This window comes from Coregonus clupeaformis, unplaced genomic scaffold, assembly GCF_020615455.1.
Source record: "Coregonus clupeaformis isolate EN_2021a unplaced genomic scaffold, ASM2061545v1 scaf3874, whole genome shotgun sequence".
Lineage (NCBI taxonomy): Eukaryota > Metazoa > Chordata > Actinopteri > Salmoniformes > Salmonidae > Coregonus > Coregonus clupeaformis.
In genome coordinates, this window is record NW_025537328.1 from 3,518 (window position 1) to 18,541 (window position 15,024).

The 15,024-nt window shown below is 41.0% G+C and overlaps 4 protein-coding genes across 8 annotated transcripts; 1 reads left to right on the plus strand and 3 right to left on the minus strand.

Annotated features, from left to right (window-relative positions):
• Window positions 1-766: 766 nt before the first annotated feature.
• On the minus strand, window positions 767-2,656 carry LOC123490412 (rhomboid domain-containing protein 2-like). Its single transcript, XM_045220460.1, has 3 exons — window positions 2,298-2,656; window positions 1,934-2,081; window positions 767-1,686 (listed from the first exon to the last, which is right to left on the minus strand). The coding sequence occupies exons 1-3, from the start codon at window positions 2,431-2,433 to the stop codon at window positions 1,197-1,199; spliced, it is 774 nt and encodes a 257-aa protein (XP_045076395.1). The 5' UTR covers window positions 2,434-2,656; the 3' UTR covers window positions 767-1,196.
• A 965-nt stretch (window positions 2,657-3,621) lies between these two features.
• On the plus strand, window positions 3,622-8,203 carry LOC121565129. Of its 5 annotated transcripts, none has more exons than XM_045220454.1 (11): window positions 3,622-4,219; window positions 4,409-4,470; window positions 4,551-4,625; window positions 4,766-4,804; window positions 4,940-5,014; window positions 5,343-5,444; window positions 5,528-5,671; window positions 5,755-5,847; window positions 7,064-7,360; window positions 7,634-7,770; window positions 7,937-8,203. In XM_045220454.1, the coding sequence occupies exons 2-11, from the start codon at window positions 4,417-4,419 to the stop codon at window positions 7,980-7,982; spliced, it is 1,062 nt and encodes a 353-aa protein (XP_045076389.1). In that variant the 5' UTR covers window positions 3,622-4,219; window positions 4,409-4,416; the 3' UTR covers window positions 7,983-8,203. The 5 variants fall into 5 exon arrangements, with proteins under 5 accessions (XP_045076389.1, XP_045076390.1, XP_045076393.1 ...); XM_045220455.1 differs by having other exon boundaries at window positions 4,413-4,470; XM_045220458.1 differs by lacking the exon at window positions 7,634-7,770.
• A 3,360-nt stretch (window positions 8,204-11,563) lies between these two features.
• LOC123490411 (zinc transporter 7-like) lies at window positions 11,564-13,147 on the minus strand. The gene is made up of 2 exons (XM_045220459.1): window positions 12,740-13,147; window positions 11,564-12,492 (listed from the first exon to the last, which is right to left on the minus strand). The coding sequence occupies exons 1-2, from the start codon at window positions 12,958-12,960 to the stop codon at window positions 12,003-12,005; spliced, it is 711 nt and encodes a 236-aa protein (XP_045076394.1). The 5' UTR covers window positions 12,961-13,147; the 3' UTR covers window positions 11,564-12,002.
• Window positions 13,148-13,312: 165 nt separating this feature from the next.
• On the minus strand, window positions 13,313-14,484 carry LOC123490413 (rhomboid domain-containing protein 2-like). The gene is made up of 2 exons (XM_045220461.1): window positions 13,971-14,484; window positions 13,313-13,749 (listed from the first exon to the last, which is right to left on the minus strand). Exons 1-2 carry the CDS (start codon window positions 14,128-14,130, stop codon window positions 13,313-13,315), a joined length of 597 nt encoding a protein of 198 aa, XP_045076396.1. The 5' UTR covers window positions 14,131-14,484.
• Between the last annotated feature and the right edge of the window lie 540 nt (window positions 14,485-15,024).

Genomic DNA, 15,024 nt, shown 5'->3' on the forward strand with positions numbered 1-15,024 from the left:
ACTCTTCAACAGCTGTGCGAAGTTGCTGTTCATTGCTTGCCCATATCATAACCCCACCGCCACCATTGGGCACTCTGCTGGTCCTGGGGTGGCGTGGTTACACGTGGTCTGCGGTTGTGAGGCCGGTTGGACGTACTGCCAAATTCTCTAAAACGACGTTGGAGTCTGCTTATGGTACAGAAATGAATTTTAAATTCTCTCGCAACATCTCTGGTGGACATTTCTGCAGTCAGCATGCCAATTGCACGCTTCCTCAAAACTTGAGACATATGTAGCATTGTGTTGTGTGACAAAACTGCACATTTTAGAGTGGCTCTTTTATTGTCCCCAGCACAAGAAGCACCTGTGTAATGATCAAGCTGTTTAATCAGCTTCTTGATATGCTACACCTGTCAGGTGGATGGATTATCTTGGCAAAGGACAAATGCTCACTAACAGAGATTTAAACAAATTTGTATACAAAATTAGAGAAAGAAGCTTTTTGTACGTTTGGAAAATTTCTGGGATCTTTTATTTCAGCTCATGAAACATGGGACCAACACTTTACATGTTGCATTTATATTTTGTTAAGTGTAGTTAAGGGGGAAAAACTGATAATACATTAGTGTGATAAAAATGTTTAGTTTGAACTAAAAACTGTTCTGGTTTACTAAGGGTTTTGAAAAACGTTGTTTTAATCTAGGTTGTATAAATCAAGAGTACCAAGAGATTTGTCTACCGTATGTGTAAAAAAACACAAAGTACAAAACACACAAGCCAAAAGGAGTGGTCTTACAATCAACTGACAAGCAAACCCTTTATTGCATTGATTTGACCTTGAACATTCAGAGCCTGCTTGTATATTAAAACCAAAAACATCAGTGAAGAAAAAGTGGACCTTCAAGTACTGCCTCAAAACACTTGTCCAAGCATATTACATCTCAATGTATAACATGAGACAGAAAACACATTGAATGACAACTATGGGCTCGATTAAATCCGTATCGCCGTAGTTCAGAGCTATAGCGGCTTATAACCACACTGACATTTGTATTTTTTTAATGTTATTAGTTATACCAAGAGTTGACGTTTTTACAAGGATTGTGATTGCTGAAAATAGCACGCTTGAAATGTAAATGTAATTTCCGGTCTTCGCGAACATTGCCTTTACATTTCAATCGAGCTATAGCGAGTTTTGCCGTTACGGATTGAAGTCATCAATCTGTCAGTGAAGACACAGGTGCTCCTGGGTGAACCATCACAGATTCTGGCAGTGACTCCGGCATCTTTGCTGTGAAACTCTGGGGGGCACTGACAGACACAGACAGTGGACTGAGGTGGGAATGTTGAGAATGTGGATGTTGAGCCACTGGAGCCCAGTGACTGCTGGTTTGAGAGGCAGATGCATGCCCATGACTGAGTCCATGGCCGAAGCTGTGTTCGTGACTATGTCCATAACCTTGGCTGTGGCTGCAGCTGTGTCCATGTTCGTGACTATGTCCGTGACTTGGCCCAAAGCTATGCTTGAGGCCATATCCATGGTTGTGTCCGTAATAACCTGAGAGCTGAACAGGGCTCCCCTGTGTATAGTAGGAGTGGGCCCAGCCTTCAAATGTCTTTGGTGTGGTCTCGGTAGCCTGTAGGTTGGAGGTAAAGGACACTGGAGCGTAGGCTTGGACTGGGTAGGAGCCTGGGGTTGGAATGATTCTGCAATCAATGAGAACGTGGACAGAATTCAGAGAGCCTATCTATACCAGTAATTCTCTATCTAATCATGGGGGACCACTAGGTGCCTATTGTACAGTATTCAATTACAGCTGAGGATCATCAATTATAACTGCACCTCATTATACTGTAGTACATTATGTGCTCTGGCTTGCACACAGCAATTGTTATTTAATGACCTCTTGTCTTGTCTGATAAATGATATGTCTGGTGCTTTCTTAGTACTCACGGTGGGTGGACCGTCTTCCTTCTCTCCTCTGTTGATGCAGGGACATACAGGACACCAATGTTCCTCAGCAGCCTGAAAGGCATCTTCTTGTCCAGCACTGATGCCCTGGCATCGGACATGTCCAGAAGTGAGAGCCAGCCCTTTCCGTCTGTTTCACCAGTGCAAGTTAAGGAGAATGTGTGACGCAGTGATGCAATATTTTTTCTAAACAAACATGCCATAATGTTCAGCAGCAGGATTCATATACAACACCTATAACCTATTACCACTTAACTACACTACTAAGCACACTTATAAAGCTGTGACATACTGCAGAGGAGTGTATCAGTTATTTTGAACCACAATGAGGTTGGAGTAAGGATACAGATCCCCCCTGCGATGATGGCGATGGCATTGCAAAGGAAGACAGTGTGTGGGACCAAAAGTGTTATGATGAACAGAAACAGCCAGGGCAGGGCTAACATGGGTACAGTGACCCCGAAAAGAAAGCCCTTAACCATACGGGGAGTGCACTGTGGCCATACCCATAAGGGAGAGGGACACTGGAATGAACCCCTCCACCTGGTTCTGGGCAGATGCACCAAACAGTAGCAGACCCAGTATGGTGTACAACACCCCTGTGCTGATAGAGAGCAGCAGAAACATGAGGAGGAACCGAACAGTGCCCACACTCTTCTCAATGCCTCCACAGAGGGGCACCAGAACCCCAATACTGAGGAGTAGCTGGGTCACTGTCTTGTGGTGGAAGGAGTATGTGATGAGCTTGTGCACTGCAAAGGAAGAGGAAAGGATTAAAACATAAATTATAGGGTTGACAGACATAAGCTACACTGGTGTGTTGTGCTGTAGCCTACTGCTGTAGCCTACTGGCACCATCTGTTACATTAGCTATAAGTTTTAATAATAATAATAATGTGGTCCTCTGTAGCTCAGCTGGTAGAGCACGGCGCTTGAAACGCCAAGGTAGTTGGTTCGATCCCCGGGACCACCCATACACAAAAAAATGTATGCACGCATGACTGTAAGTCGCTTTGGATAAAAGCGTCTGCTAAATGGCATATTATTATTATTATTATTATTATTATAATAATATGCCATTTAGCAGACGCTTTTATCCAAAGCGACTTACAGTCATGCGTGCATACATTTTTGTGTATGGGTGGTCCCGGGGATCGAACCCACTATCTTGGCGTTACAAGAGCCGTGCTCTACCAGCTGAGCTACAGAGGACCACCATTCTAGCAAGCTAGCTAACGTTACAACACTCTCATACAAAGTAGCTACTGAGCATATATAACTGTTGATTCACTCAGACCCTCCTAGCTAACTTACCATGCCCATTGCCAAAAACTGTCGTTCCAAGACTGAAGACATCCTCTGATAAACCGAAATATGTAGTGACAGTAAACAAAACAAATGATACTATAATGACAGCAACAATACCACTCGTGAGCCTGAACTCAGGAGTAAAACTCTTGAACCTCTGAACCATATGTTTTAAAATTATTCGGGATATCATTTTGATGACCAATGCATATTTGTCAAACTAGTACTTGGATAATCAAGCACAATAATCAATCAACTTTTCCTCCAATATTGCGCAACACTTTAGCCAGATTGTAGGTAGCTAGCTAGCTAGAGGTTCCCGCTAGATAACACAGCCACAAAGTACAAATAGGCTATATCGTAAAAATTAATGAAAACAAAAATAGGCTTTTTGGTCTTAATTTAAGGTTGGGCATAAGGTTAGCAGTGTGGTTAAGTTTAAAATCAGAGTTTAAGAAGATGAATTGTAGAAATAGGCGGGCAAGCTTGCTAAGCAAAAACAAATGTACTGGACTTCCGCATTTGGATTCGTCACAACCACAAAGTTGCTCAACTGTTGCTCAGATCATCAAGTGCTGCATTTGAAGACACTGCCACCTGCTGACATGTGCCTCAAATGTGATGATCAAAGAGTCCTCTACAGCCATTTCAGTTAGATAGCTAGATAGATTTTATTTGACAGTTATAAATTACGACCAGGGGGAGATACCACCAGTCCAGTCCCATACAAGCCTTTCCTGTGACGTATTATGCGCGCCCATAAAACTGTGACCTATTGTGACGTAACCAAGCATAAATTCACTACATAAACTGTGTTCAGCTTTGATATCATCAGTACAATCGCTTTCTTCAGTAAGGTTGTTTCAGGTGCATAGTCTGCCCTAGCTGACACTGTGCAGAGAATAAATACTACGATTGGAAACGGTTGGATAGACCCGTCCTTGGAGTTTAGAACGTCTGGTAGGCTCTTACATTCTTTGGTCCCAAATGGCACCCTGTAGTGTACTACTTTTGACCTGTGCCCATTGGGCTCAGGTCAAAATAAGTGCAATATATGGGCACTGGGGTGCCATTTGGGACATGCCCTTTATGCGTGTATGTGCCAGGATATGTTTTGTGCCAATCAATTGATGGAAATGTATCCCTCAGAAAGCAAGATGAATCATAATGATGAGAGAATCAAAAGAGCTTTAAGGCGCCGCCCTTATGTGGTAAATATCAAATATATATATATATTTAAAAAATCTTCTGTTTTTGTTATCACCTTTTAAATGGAGTGTTGTGTTGACAGTTGAATCCAGTGAGGGTGAACACCCCTGATTCTGTGATGTGGCCAACCGGCAAAGTGCGCAGAAGGCCAAGGCCTGTAAGTCAAATCTGACCTGAAAACAATAACACATAAACATTAGTTATGCTGCATGTACAAACTGCAGTTATCACAGTAAAAGCAAGTGCAGATATCCCTCCTTATCTAACCACATTTGAAATGGAATATTGTCTTGACAGTCTACATCAGTGCAGACCCCTCAGATCCACAAAAGGCCTGTATGTCACATTCAAATCAACCACATAACAGTAGCTACTTAAATTATTTATTGATAGCTACATCATTTATTTCCAAGTTATTTCCAAGGCCAAAATGAGCAAAAGAGTGTTACATTTTTTCTTTACTGTTCACAGCCAATCATTGTGAGCTGTGGGCAGGAACAGACATCTGGGGATGGATGGGACATCAATCCAGAGCCTCTTAGCCAGGTCAGACATCTCTGCTGTTCCCATAGAGACAGAACAGATAGATCAATCTGTTGATTCATATGGCCATTTTGGTTGGCTTGGTTGAATTGACAATCATTCATTAGAAATGCTAAAGAATCCTACAGTATGGAAAGTCTTTAGCCCTATCCCTAATGTTATGGGAGTTGCATTTATTGCATTTCAATACACTTGCATTTTCAATTACCCATAAATTACTCACTACTTGTACAACTATGTTGGATTGCCTAAATATTCAACATTTTCTTGACAGTCAATGCCAGTGTATTCTATGGCTGCCCTAAGTACATGCCTTTGTCTGTCTCCTCAGTCTGGAAGGGTGACTCGGCTGATGGATAGAAATTATGATGGGGTGATCTCATCCTCCAACTCTGACATCTCTATCTACTCCTTCACTGACTGTGAATCTGAGGTAAGACAGTTGTACACCATGTCTTTGTTGAGTGACATCACTGTAAAGAGATTAGTCTCTGACTAGTTTACTCTGATACACAGTCTGATGATGAGGATCATGAAAGGAGGACACCACCGCTGAAAGTGAAGGATGAGGAGGATGGAAAGCTGACAAGGCTTAAAGTGAGGGATATGGTAGAGGACGACGATCTTTCTCTCCAATCCTTCGATGAGTCAGACTTTCTGGTATGTTCTGCAGCATGTATTTGAGTAACTCTTTGACTGAATGTGAAGAATGGACTATGACCAACTAGCTCTATGACACACAGCGTGATAATGGCAATGATGCCTCTGCTGAGGACAGTCCAGGGCCTTCAAAGGAACCACTGAGAAAAGGGGCTTCACTGAAGGACCCTCGACTGGTAGGCTCTTACGTGTGTGTGTGTGTGTGTGTTAGTGGTGCGCGGGTCAGCTGTTTGTTCAACCGAACCCACCCGCAATTGCTAATAACCCAGCCGCAACCGCCCGACTATATGTGATAAAGTGAAAATCTGAGGCCCGCACCTGACCCTAACCCGCAAATATAGAACACCGTCAGAACGATTTCTTAGCAGGGGGTGCAGGATTTTTTTGTGCCTAATTTGGATATGTTTCTGCTTATAATTTCCAACATTTTGGTAGGCTATTTGTTAGTCAACTTGTCTATAATTAGAGAGAAGACTAAATAAACCAAAAACGTTTAGGGATCAAGAAGAAAATGCAATAACTCAAGAAAAAAAGGGAAACATTTTCTGTGCAAAATTTCCAAATGACATCAGTTTGACGGGTTGAAAACGACCAGACATGTTTCTGATAAGATTTCAGTTTGGCTTGGATGCACATTTTATGTGGTTGAAATATTATCAGCTTTTATGATGCTGATAAAGCAGTCCCTAGCTGCGCATTCGCATTCCCTCAAGATGCTGAAAGAAATCATATTTCTCCACTGCTGTTCCCGAGTCAAAATAAAGCCTACATTTGGTGTAGCCTATCATTTTACTGCAAGAAATGCTTAATTCTGCAGGAGTTAATATTAAGACTGTGAGAGGTTAAAGATCTACAGTCAGTGTCCAGATTTCAGTTTCCATTTAATCCATCTGAACAGTAGGCTGTTTGTTCCCTTGACGTGCCATAGGCCTATTTGAATCCCCCTCTTGTGACTGTCGAATTTCTATAGTGCCTCACAATCATCACACATAACATAGGCACTGCCATCATCCTCTTTTAACACTTCACCAAATATTTTCCAAACATTACTTTTCTGGCCGTCCCTTCTTTATTTTCAACTTTCCATTTCGTAGCTTTTCTCTTATTGAATTAAAGCGTTTGGTGATTGGTGTGTAGTCTATCTGGCGCGCGTCAAGTTATGCCCTAAAGTTTAGGCTTACGCACTAATGCCAAATAGCCTATAGATATAACTTGCACAATAATTATACATTTATGGATTTTTTAATGTATTGTTTTCTGTTTATTCAACAATATTTCATGACCCTAAATCCGCCGCCCTGTGGATATAACCGCGGGACTTCTGGTTATGAGTCAACCCGCGCATCACTAGTGTGTGTCACATCTCAATTGTTTGACCCTATGTCTGTACAGATTATTGTGGCGAAACCCAACATCCCTGTCATTGTTGCTCCGCATGCTGTGGAGTACTTACCATACCACCACAGCCCTCGCCTGGCCCCAATCACCAACCTGAGCGAGAACGGTAGGAAGCTGCTCCAGAAAATGTCAGGAGTGGCCCCACAGGTGAGAGGAAATACAGAAAGCCCTTGCCTGGCCCCCATCACCAATACAGGAAGCCCTCGCCTGGCCCCCATCACCAACCTGAGTGAGAACAGCAGGAAGCTGCTCCAGGAAACGGCGCAGAAAATGGCAGGAGTGTACCCACAGGTGAGAGGAAATACAGAAAGCCCTTGCCTGGCCCCCATCACCAATAAAGGAAGCCCTCGCCTGGCCCCCATCACCAACCTGAGTGAGAACAGCAGGAAGCTGCTCCAGGAAACGGCGCAGAAAATGGCAGGAGTGTACCCACAGGTGAGAGGAAACAGGAAGGGGATATTGGCCATATGTCCTACAGTATATCATAACTCTAGATATTGTAGCTCAAGAGTAGAAAATAGCCATAAGCTTATATTACTTTATCTCCTTGTCCACATTATTCAGGAAGGGAAGGTCAAAAGGAAAAAGGGCAAGGCAAAAAAGAGAGTGAAGCAAGAGCAGGCTAGTAACATGAAGCAGGTGGAAAATGTTGGAGAAAGTAAGGAGGACAAGAAAGAGGAAAAGAAGAGTCTGAGGAAGAGGTGAGGAAATAGAAGAAGGAGAAGTAGAACATAACAAGGGCATTTTTGAGATTTATAGAAATAGAATGAGGTAGAGAATTATAGAAATAGAATGAGGTAGCAGAGAAAGAGCAGCTATCTGATGTGTAAGTGAAAACTACTATTTATTGTCCTGTTTGATTGACAGGTTTCTCCAGTGGCTGCTGCCCAAACTTAGATGTTTGAATAAATAATGGCCATCTACTACTACAACACACACACACACAGATATTTTGAGTATTGCTTACTCCTCCAATACACACAGAAACTTAATTTCAGACACAGGAACTATGTTTAGAAAAATACACATATTGGTCTCGTTCTAATATTTTGAGACATGCACTATTCTTTAAAATAAAAAAACTACAAAAAATGTTTGAAATATGCATTTTCAATAAAGCTTTTGAAATTGCAATTATTTGTGTCAGACTGTTTTTTTGTTCTTCATTAATTACAGCAAGGGAACAATTATTGTAGTGACATTACATGACATGTTATGTACCAGTGGGTGTTTTATATTCTGCTGTCCTGCACTGGATCCCACTGTAGGTGGCAGTAGTGCACAAAATAGTTGGTTTGCTCACCAGAAACCCAACCAGGCAGAGAGACTATTGTTACCATGCAACGAGCAGATGCTTCAGTGCAGGGTTGCCATGTCCGCAGTTTTGCTAACATTTGGGCTACTTTGAAAACGATGTCGCGGGGGGTAAACATGGCATTTCTTCAAACAAAACATATTTTTCACTGTGACCTGCTGCTGACTACCAGGCAGTGAGCAGGCAGGTTGTTACTGAATGAGCAGTAGGAAGGGGGAGGGCCGTGTTTTTGTGTGTGTGTTTTAGAGCCACAGCAGGCAGCTGAGTCACCGGCCATCAAGTATGCTATTAATTTGTATGCCATTGTAGGATACTGTAGCCTACCATTTGATACAATAAATATGTTGAAATTAAGATATCACTGGAGTCATTGCAAGTCAATTTGTGCCACTTGTGTAGCCTACCTGGAGCTGGCAAACGGATTTAATAAATAGCCTATAACTTTAAGCATATGTTTTCGTTTCAGTCTCCTCCATCTCCACTAACCGAAGATAATTGTATATATTTTTTTCTATTAATGATGTAAAATAAACAGTTGTACAGAAAGACTCTTCTGAAGGCCAAATTACAGAGGAGGAACTTCTTGATGCAATTAAAGCCTTTAAGTCTGGGAAAACTCCAGGGTTGGATGGCATACCAGTCGAGGTATACCAAACCTCATTTGATATACTCAGAGGACCCTTATTAGCATGTTTTAACCACACCTACAAAAATGGTAGATTATCAGATACTCAACAAGAAGGTCTGATTTCATTATTACTGAAACAGCATCCAAGTGGTAAATATAAAGATCCGGTCCATTAAAAAAATTGGAGGCCCCTTAAACTTCAGTGTTGTGATGCAAAAGTTCTAGCAAAATGTATAGCGTATAGAATTAAAAAGGTATTGTCGGGTATTATTTATCCTAATCAGACAGGTTGTTTACATGGATGATACATTGGAGATAATATAAGACAAGTATTGGAAACAATAGAACACTATGAAAAATCTGGGAAACCAGGCCTGGTATTCATAGCTGACTTTGAAAAGGCTTTTGATAAAGTACGACTGGAATTTATATATAAATGCCTGGAATAAATTTCAATTTTGGAGAATCTCTTATAAAATGGGTTAAAGTTACAGTATGTATAGTAACCCTAGGTGTAAAATAGTAAATAATGACTACTTCTCAGAAAGTTTTAAACTGTCAAGAGGAGTAAAACAAGGTTGTCCACTATCTGCATATCTATTTATTATGGCCATCGAAATGTTAGCTATTAAAATCAGATCCAACAATAATATCAAGGGGTTAGAAATCAAGGGCTTAAAAACAAAGATGTCATTGTACGCTGATGATTCATGCTTTCTTTTAAATCCACAATTTGGATCCCTCCACAGCCTCATAGAGGATCTAGGTACTTTTTCTAACCTTTTACATTACCGTGTAGTTTACCAATAAAATGGTCTGACGGTGATGTGGACATACTCGGTATACATATCCCGAAATAAAGAAATTATCTCACTACAATACATTTTAATAGAAAGTTAGCAAAAATATATAAAAATGTTCTACCATGGAAAGGAAAATACCTGTCTATTTGTGGTAAAATCACCCTGATTAACTCTTTAGTCATATCCCAGTTTACCTATTTGCTTATGGTCTTGCCTACATCTAGGGACCTGTTTTTAAAAATTAAATGAGCAAAAAAAAGATTCAATTTTATTTGGAACGGCAAGCCAGACAAAATTAAACGGGCCTATTTATATAATGAACATGAATTCAGAGGGCAGAAATTATTAAATATTAAAGCATTAGACCTCTCACTAAAGGCTTCAGTCATGCAAAAGTTATACTTAAATCCAAACTGGTTTTCTAGCAGATTAATAAGAATATCTCACCCCATGTTCAAGAATGGCCTTTTCCCCTTTATTCAGATTACAACCTCTCACTGAAAATGAAATCATCTCCAAAATATCACTATTTTAAAAATAAGCCATAGAAAGTTGGTTGCGATTTCAGTTTAATCCACCAGAAAAGACAGAACAAATAATACAACAAATAATGTGGTTAAACTCAAATATAATTTTTATATTATTATTTTTTCAAAAAAATGTTTAAAAAAGGTATAATCTTTGTAAATGATATCATAAATAGGACTAGTGGAGTTATGTCACACATGCAGCTAACAAAAATATATGGAAATGTCTGCTCTACCCAAAATTACAACCAACTAATTGCAGCATTAACGCAAAAATGGAAGAGGCAAGTGGAAGGGGGAAAAAATAAGGAACTTGTCTTCATTAAAGACCAAAATTGGTTAATGAAAATTGTGATAAATAAAAAAGTATATCAGTTTTATTTAAGGACAAAAAATTTGACAGCTGTGCCATATAGATTGCAAAATAGTTGGAAAGAGATTTTCGATGTACCGATACCATGGCACATGGTTTATGAACTGATACGCAAAACAACGCCGGATTCAAAACCTAAAATTTTTCAATTAAAATTATTATACAAAATTCTTGCAACCAATAGAATGTTATATATATGGGGGATACAACCATCCCAGCTCTGCAGATTTTTCTGCGAAGAGACCGATTCATTAGATCATTTGTTTTGGTACTGTCCATGTGTAGCTTGTTTTTGGTCAAAGGTCCAGGAAGAAGAAGTGCAACATTTACCTGGAGCTAACTCTGCAGATAGCACTACTGGGTGATTTGAAAAGTCATAGTCAATCGATCAATAATATAATAATACTTTTAACAAAAATGTTTATCTTTAATTTACAATCTGTAGAAACTATGAGAATAGAAAGGTTCAGAACTTTTGTGAAACATCACAGCACAGTTGAAAAATATATGGCAAATGTAAATAAAAAATGGATGGTGTTAAGAGATAGATGGGAGGGGTTGAGTGGAGCTGAAGGGTGGGATTAAAAACAACAAGATAACTAATGTAAAATATATTGTGATGGGACCAACACTTTACATGTTGCATTTATATTTTTGTTAAGTGTAGTTAAGGGGGAAAAACTGATAATACATTAGTGTGATAAAAATGTTTAGTTTGAACTAAAAACTGTTCTGGTTTACTAAGGGTTTTGAAAAACGTTGTTTTAATCTAGGTTATATAAATCAAGAGTACCAAGAGATTTGTCTACCGTCTGTGTAAAAAAACACAAAGTACAAAACACACAAGCCAAAAGGAGTGGTCTTACAATCAACTGACAATCAAACCCTTCTTGCATTGATTTGACCTTGAACATTCAGAGCCTGCTTGTATATTCAAACCAAAAACATCAGTGAAGAAAAAGTGGACCTTCAAGTACTGCCTCAAACCACTTGTCCAAGCATATTACATCTCAATGTATAACATGAGACAGAAAACACATTGAATGACAACTATGGGCTCGATTAAATCCGTATTGCCGTAGTTCAGAGCTATAGCGGCTTATAACCACACTGACATTTTTTATTTTTTTTATGTTATTAGTTATACCAAGATTTGACGTTTTTACAAGGATTGTGATTGCTGAAAATAGCACGCTTGAAATGTAAATGTAATTTCCGGTCTTCGCGAACATTGCCTTTAAATTTCAATCGAGCTATAGCGAGTTTTGCCGTTACGGATTGAAGTCATCAATCTGTCAGTGAAGACACAGGTGCTCCTGGGTGAACCATCACAGATTCTGGCAGTGACTCCAGCATTTTTGCTGTGAAACTCTGGGGGGCACTGACAGACACAGACAGTGGACTGAGGTGGGAATGTTGAGAATGTGGATGTTGAGCCACTGGAGCCCAGTGACTGCTGGTTTGAGAGGCAGATGCATGCCCATGACTGAGTCCATGGCCGAAGCTGTGTTCGTGACTATGTCCATGACCTTGGCTGTGGCTGCAGCTGTGTCCATGTTCGTGACTATGTCCGTGACTTGGCCCAAAGCTATGCTTGAGGCCATATCCATGGTTGTGTCCATTATAACCTGAGAGCTGAACAGGGCTCCCCTGTGTATAGTAGGAGTTGGCCCAGCCTTCAAATGTCTTTGGTGTGGTCTCGGTAGCCTGTAGGTTGGAGGTAAAGGACACTGGAGCGTAGGCTTGGACTGGGTAGGAGCCTGGGGTTGGAATGATTCTGCAATCAATGAGAACGTGGACAGATTTCAGAGAGCCTATCTATACCAGTAATTCTCTATCTAATCATGGGGGACCACTAGGTGCCTATTGTACAGTATTCAATTACAGCTGCGGATCATCAATTATAACTGCACCTCATTATACTGTAGTACATTATGTGCTCTGGCTTGCACACAGCAATTGTTATTTAATGACCTCTTGTCTTGTCTGATAAATGATATGTCTGGTGCTTTCTCAGTACTTACGGTGGGTGGACCGTCTTCCTTCTCTCCTCTGTTGATGCAGGGACATACAGGACACCAATGTTCCTCAGCAGCCTGAAAGGCATCTTCTTGTCCAGCACTGATGCCCTGGCATCGGACATGTCCAGAAGTGAGAGCCAGCCCTTACCGTCTGTTTCACCAGTGCAAGTTAAGGAGAATGTGTGACGCAGTGATGCAAGATTTTTTCTAAACAAACATGCCATAATGTTCAGCAGCAGGATTCATATACAACACCTATAACCTATTACCACTTAACTACACTACTAAGCACACTTATAAAGCTGTGACATACTGCAGAGGAGTGTATCAGTTATTTTGAACCACAATGAGGTTATAGCCGGCCGCGACCGGGAGACCCATGGGGCGGCGCACAATTGGCCCAGCGTCGTCCAGGGTAGGGGAGGGAATGGCCGGCAGGGATGTAGCTCAGTTGGTAGAGCATGGCGTTTGCAACGCCAGGGTTGTGGGTTCGATTCCCACGGGGGGCCAGTATGAAAAATTAAAAAATAACTCACTAACTGTAAGTCGCTCTGGATAAGAGCGTCTGCTAAATGACTAAAATGTAAATGTAAATGAGTAAGGATACAGATCCCCCCCTGCGATGATGGCGATGGCATTGCAAAGGAAGACAGTGTGTGGGACCAAAAGTGTTATGATGAACAGAAACAGCCAGGGCAGGGCTAACATGGGTACAGTGACCCCGAAAAGAAAGCCCTTAACCATACGGGAGTGCACTGTGGCCATACCCATAAGGGAGAGGGACACTGGAATGAACCCCTCCACCTGTTTCTGGGCAGATGCACCAAACAGTAGCAGACCCAGTATGGTGTACAACACCCCTGTGCTGATAGAGAGCAGCAGAAACATGAGGAGGAACCGAACAGTCCCCACACTCTTCTCAATGCCTCCACAGAGGGGCACCAGAACCCCAATACTGAGGAGTAGCTGGGTCACTGTCTTGTGGTGGAAGGAGTATGTGATGAGCTTGTGCACTGCAAAGGAAGAGGAAAGGATTAAAACATAAATGATAGGGTTGACAGACATAAGCTGCACTGGTGTGTTGTGCTGTAGCCTGCTGCTGTAGCCTACTGGCACCATCTGTTACATTAGCTATACGTTTTAGCAAGCTAGCTAACGTTACAACACTCTCATTCAAAGTAGCTACTGAGCATATATGACTGTTGATTCACTCAGACCCTCCTAGCTAACTTACCATGCCCATTGCCAAAAACTGTCGTTCCAAGACTGAAGACATCCTCTGATAAACCGAAATATGTAGTGACAGTAAACAAAACAAATGATACTCTAATGACAGCAACAATCCCACTCGTGAGCCTGAACTCAGGAGTAAAACTCTTGAACCTCTGAACCATATGTTTTAAAACTATTCGGATATCATTTTGATGCCCAATGCATATTTGTCAAACTTGGATAATCAAGTACAATAATCAATCTTTTCCTCCAATATTGCGTAAAACTTTAGCCAGATTATAGGTAGCTAGCTAGCTAGCTAGAGGTTCCCACTAGATAACAAAGCCACAAATTACAAATAGGCTATATCTTAAAAATTAATGAAAACAAAAATAGGCTTTTTGGTCTTAATTTAAGGTTGGGCATAAGGTTAGCAGTGTGGTTAAGTTTAAAATCCGAGTTTAAGAAGATGAATTGTAGAAATAGGCGGGCAAGCTTGCTAAGCAAAAACAAATGTACTGGACTTCCGCATTTGGATTTGTCACAACCACAAAGTTGCTCAACTGTTGCTCAGATCATCAAGTGCTGCATTTGAAGACACTGCCACCTGCTGACATGTGCCTCAAATGTGATGATCAAAGAGTCCTCAACAGCCATTTGAGTTAGATAGCTAGATAGATTTTATTTGACAGTTATGAATTACGACCAGGGGGAGATACCACCAGTCCAGTCCCATACAAGCCTTTCCTGTGACGTATTATGCGCGGCCATAAAACTGTGACCTATTGTGACGTAACCAAGCATAAATTCACTACATAAACTGTGTTCAGCTTTGATACAATCAGTACAATCGCTTTCTTCAGTCAGGTTGTTTCAGGTGCATAGTCTGCCCTAGCTGACACTGTGCAGAGAATAAATACTACGATTGGAAACGGTTGGATAGACCCGTGCGCACTGCACAAGGTGATTTGGAGTTTAGAACGTCTGGTAGGCTCTTACATTCTTTGGTCCCAAATGGCACCCTGTAGTGTACTACTTTTGACCTGTGCCCATTGGACTCAGGTCAAAATAAGTGC

Coding starts and splice junctions, on each gene's coding strand:
- LOC123490411 (XM_045220459.1), bottom strand. CDS start 12,960: ATGGCATGTTTGTTTAGAAAAAATCTTGCATCACTGCGTCACACATTC. Junction 12,493..12,739: donor AGGAAGACGGTCCACCCACC/GTAAGTACTGAG, acceptor CATTGATTGCAG/AATCATTCCAACCCCAGGCT.
- LOC123490413 (XM_045220461.1), bottom strand. CDS start 14,130: ATGGTTCAGAGGTTCAAGAGTTTTACTCCTGAGTTCAGGCTCACGAGT. Junction 13,750..13,970: donor AGTTTTTGGCAATGGGCATG/GTAAGTTAGCTA, acceptor CTTCCTTTGCAG/TGCACAAGCTCATCACATAC.
- LOC121565129 (XM_045220454.1), top strand. CDS start 4,417: ATGAATCATAATGATGAGAGAATCAAAAGAGCTTTAAGGCGCCGCCCT. Junction 4,471..4,550: donor TAAGGCGCCGCCCTTATGTG/GTAAATATCAAA, acceptor TTGTGTTGACAG/TTGAATCCAGTGAGGGTGAA. Junction 5,672..5,754: donor TCGATGAGTCAGACTTTCTG/GTATGTTCTGCA, acceptor TATGACACACAG/CGTGATAATGGCAATGATGC.
- LOC123490412 (XM_045220460.1), bottom strand. CDS start 2,433: ATGGTTAAGGGCTTTCTTTTCGGGGTCACTGTACCCATGTTAGCCCTG. Junction 2,082..2,297: donor CATCATCGCAGGGGGGATCT/GTATCCTTACTC, acceptor CTGGTGAAACAG/ACGGAAAGGGCTGGCTCTCA. Junction 1,687..1,933: donor AGGAAGACGGTCCACCCACC/GTGAGTACTAAG, acceptor CATTGATTGCAG/AATCATTCCAACCCCAGGCT.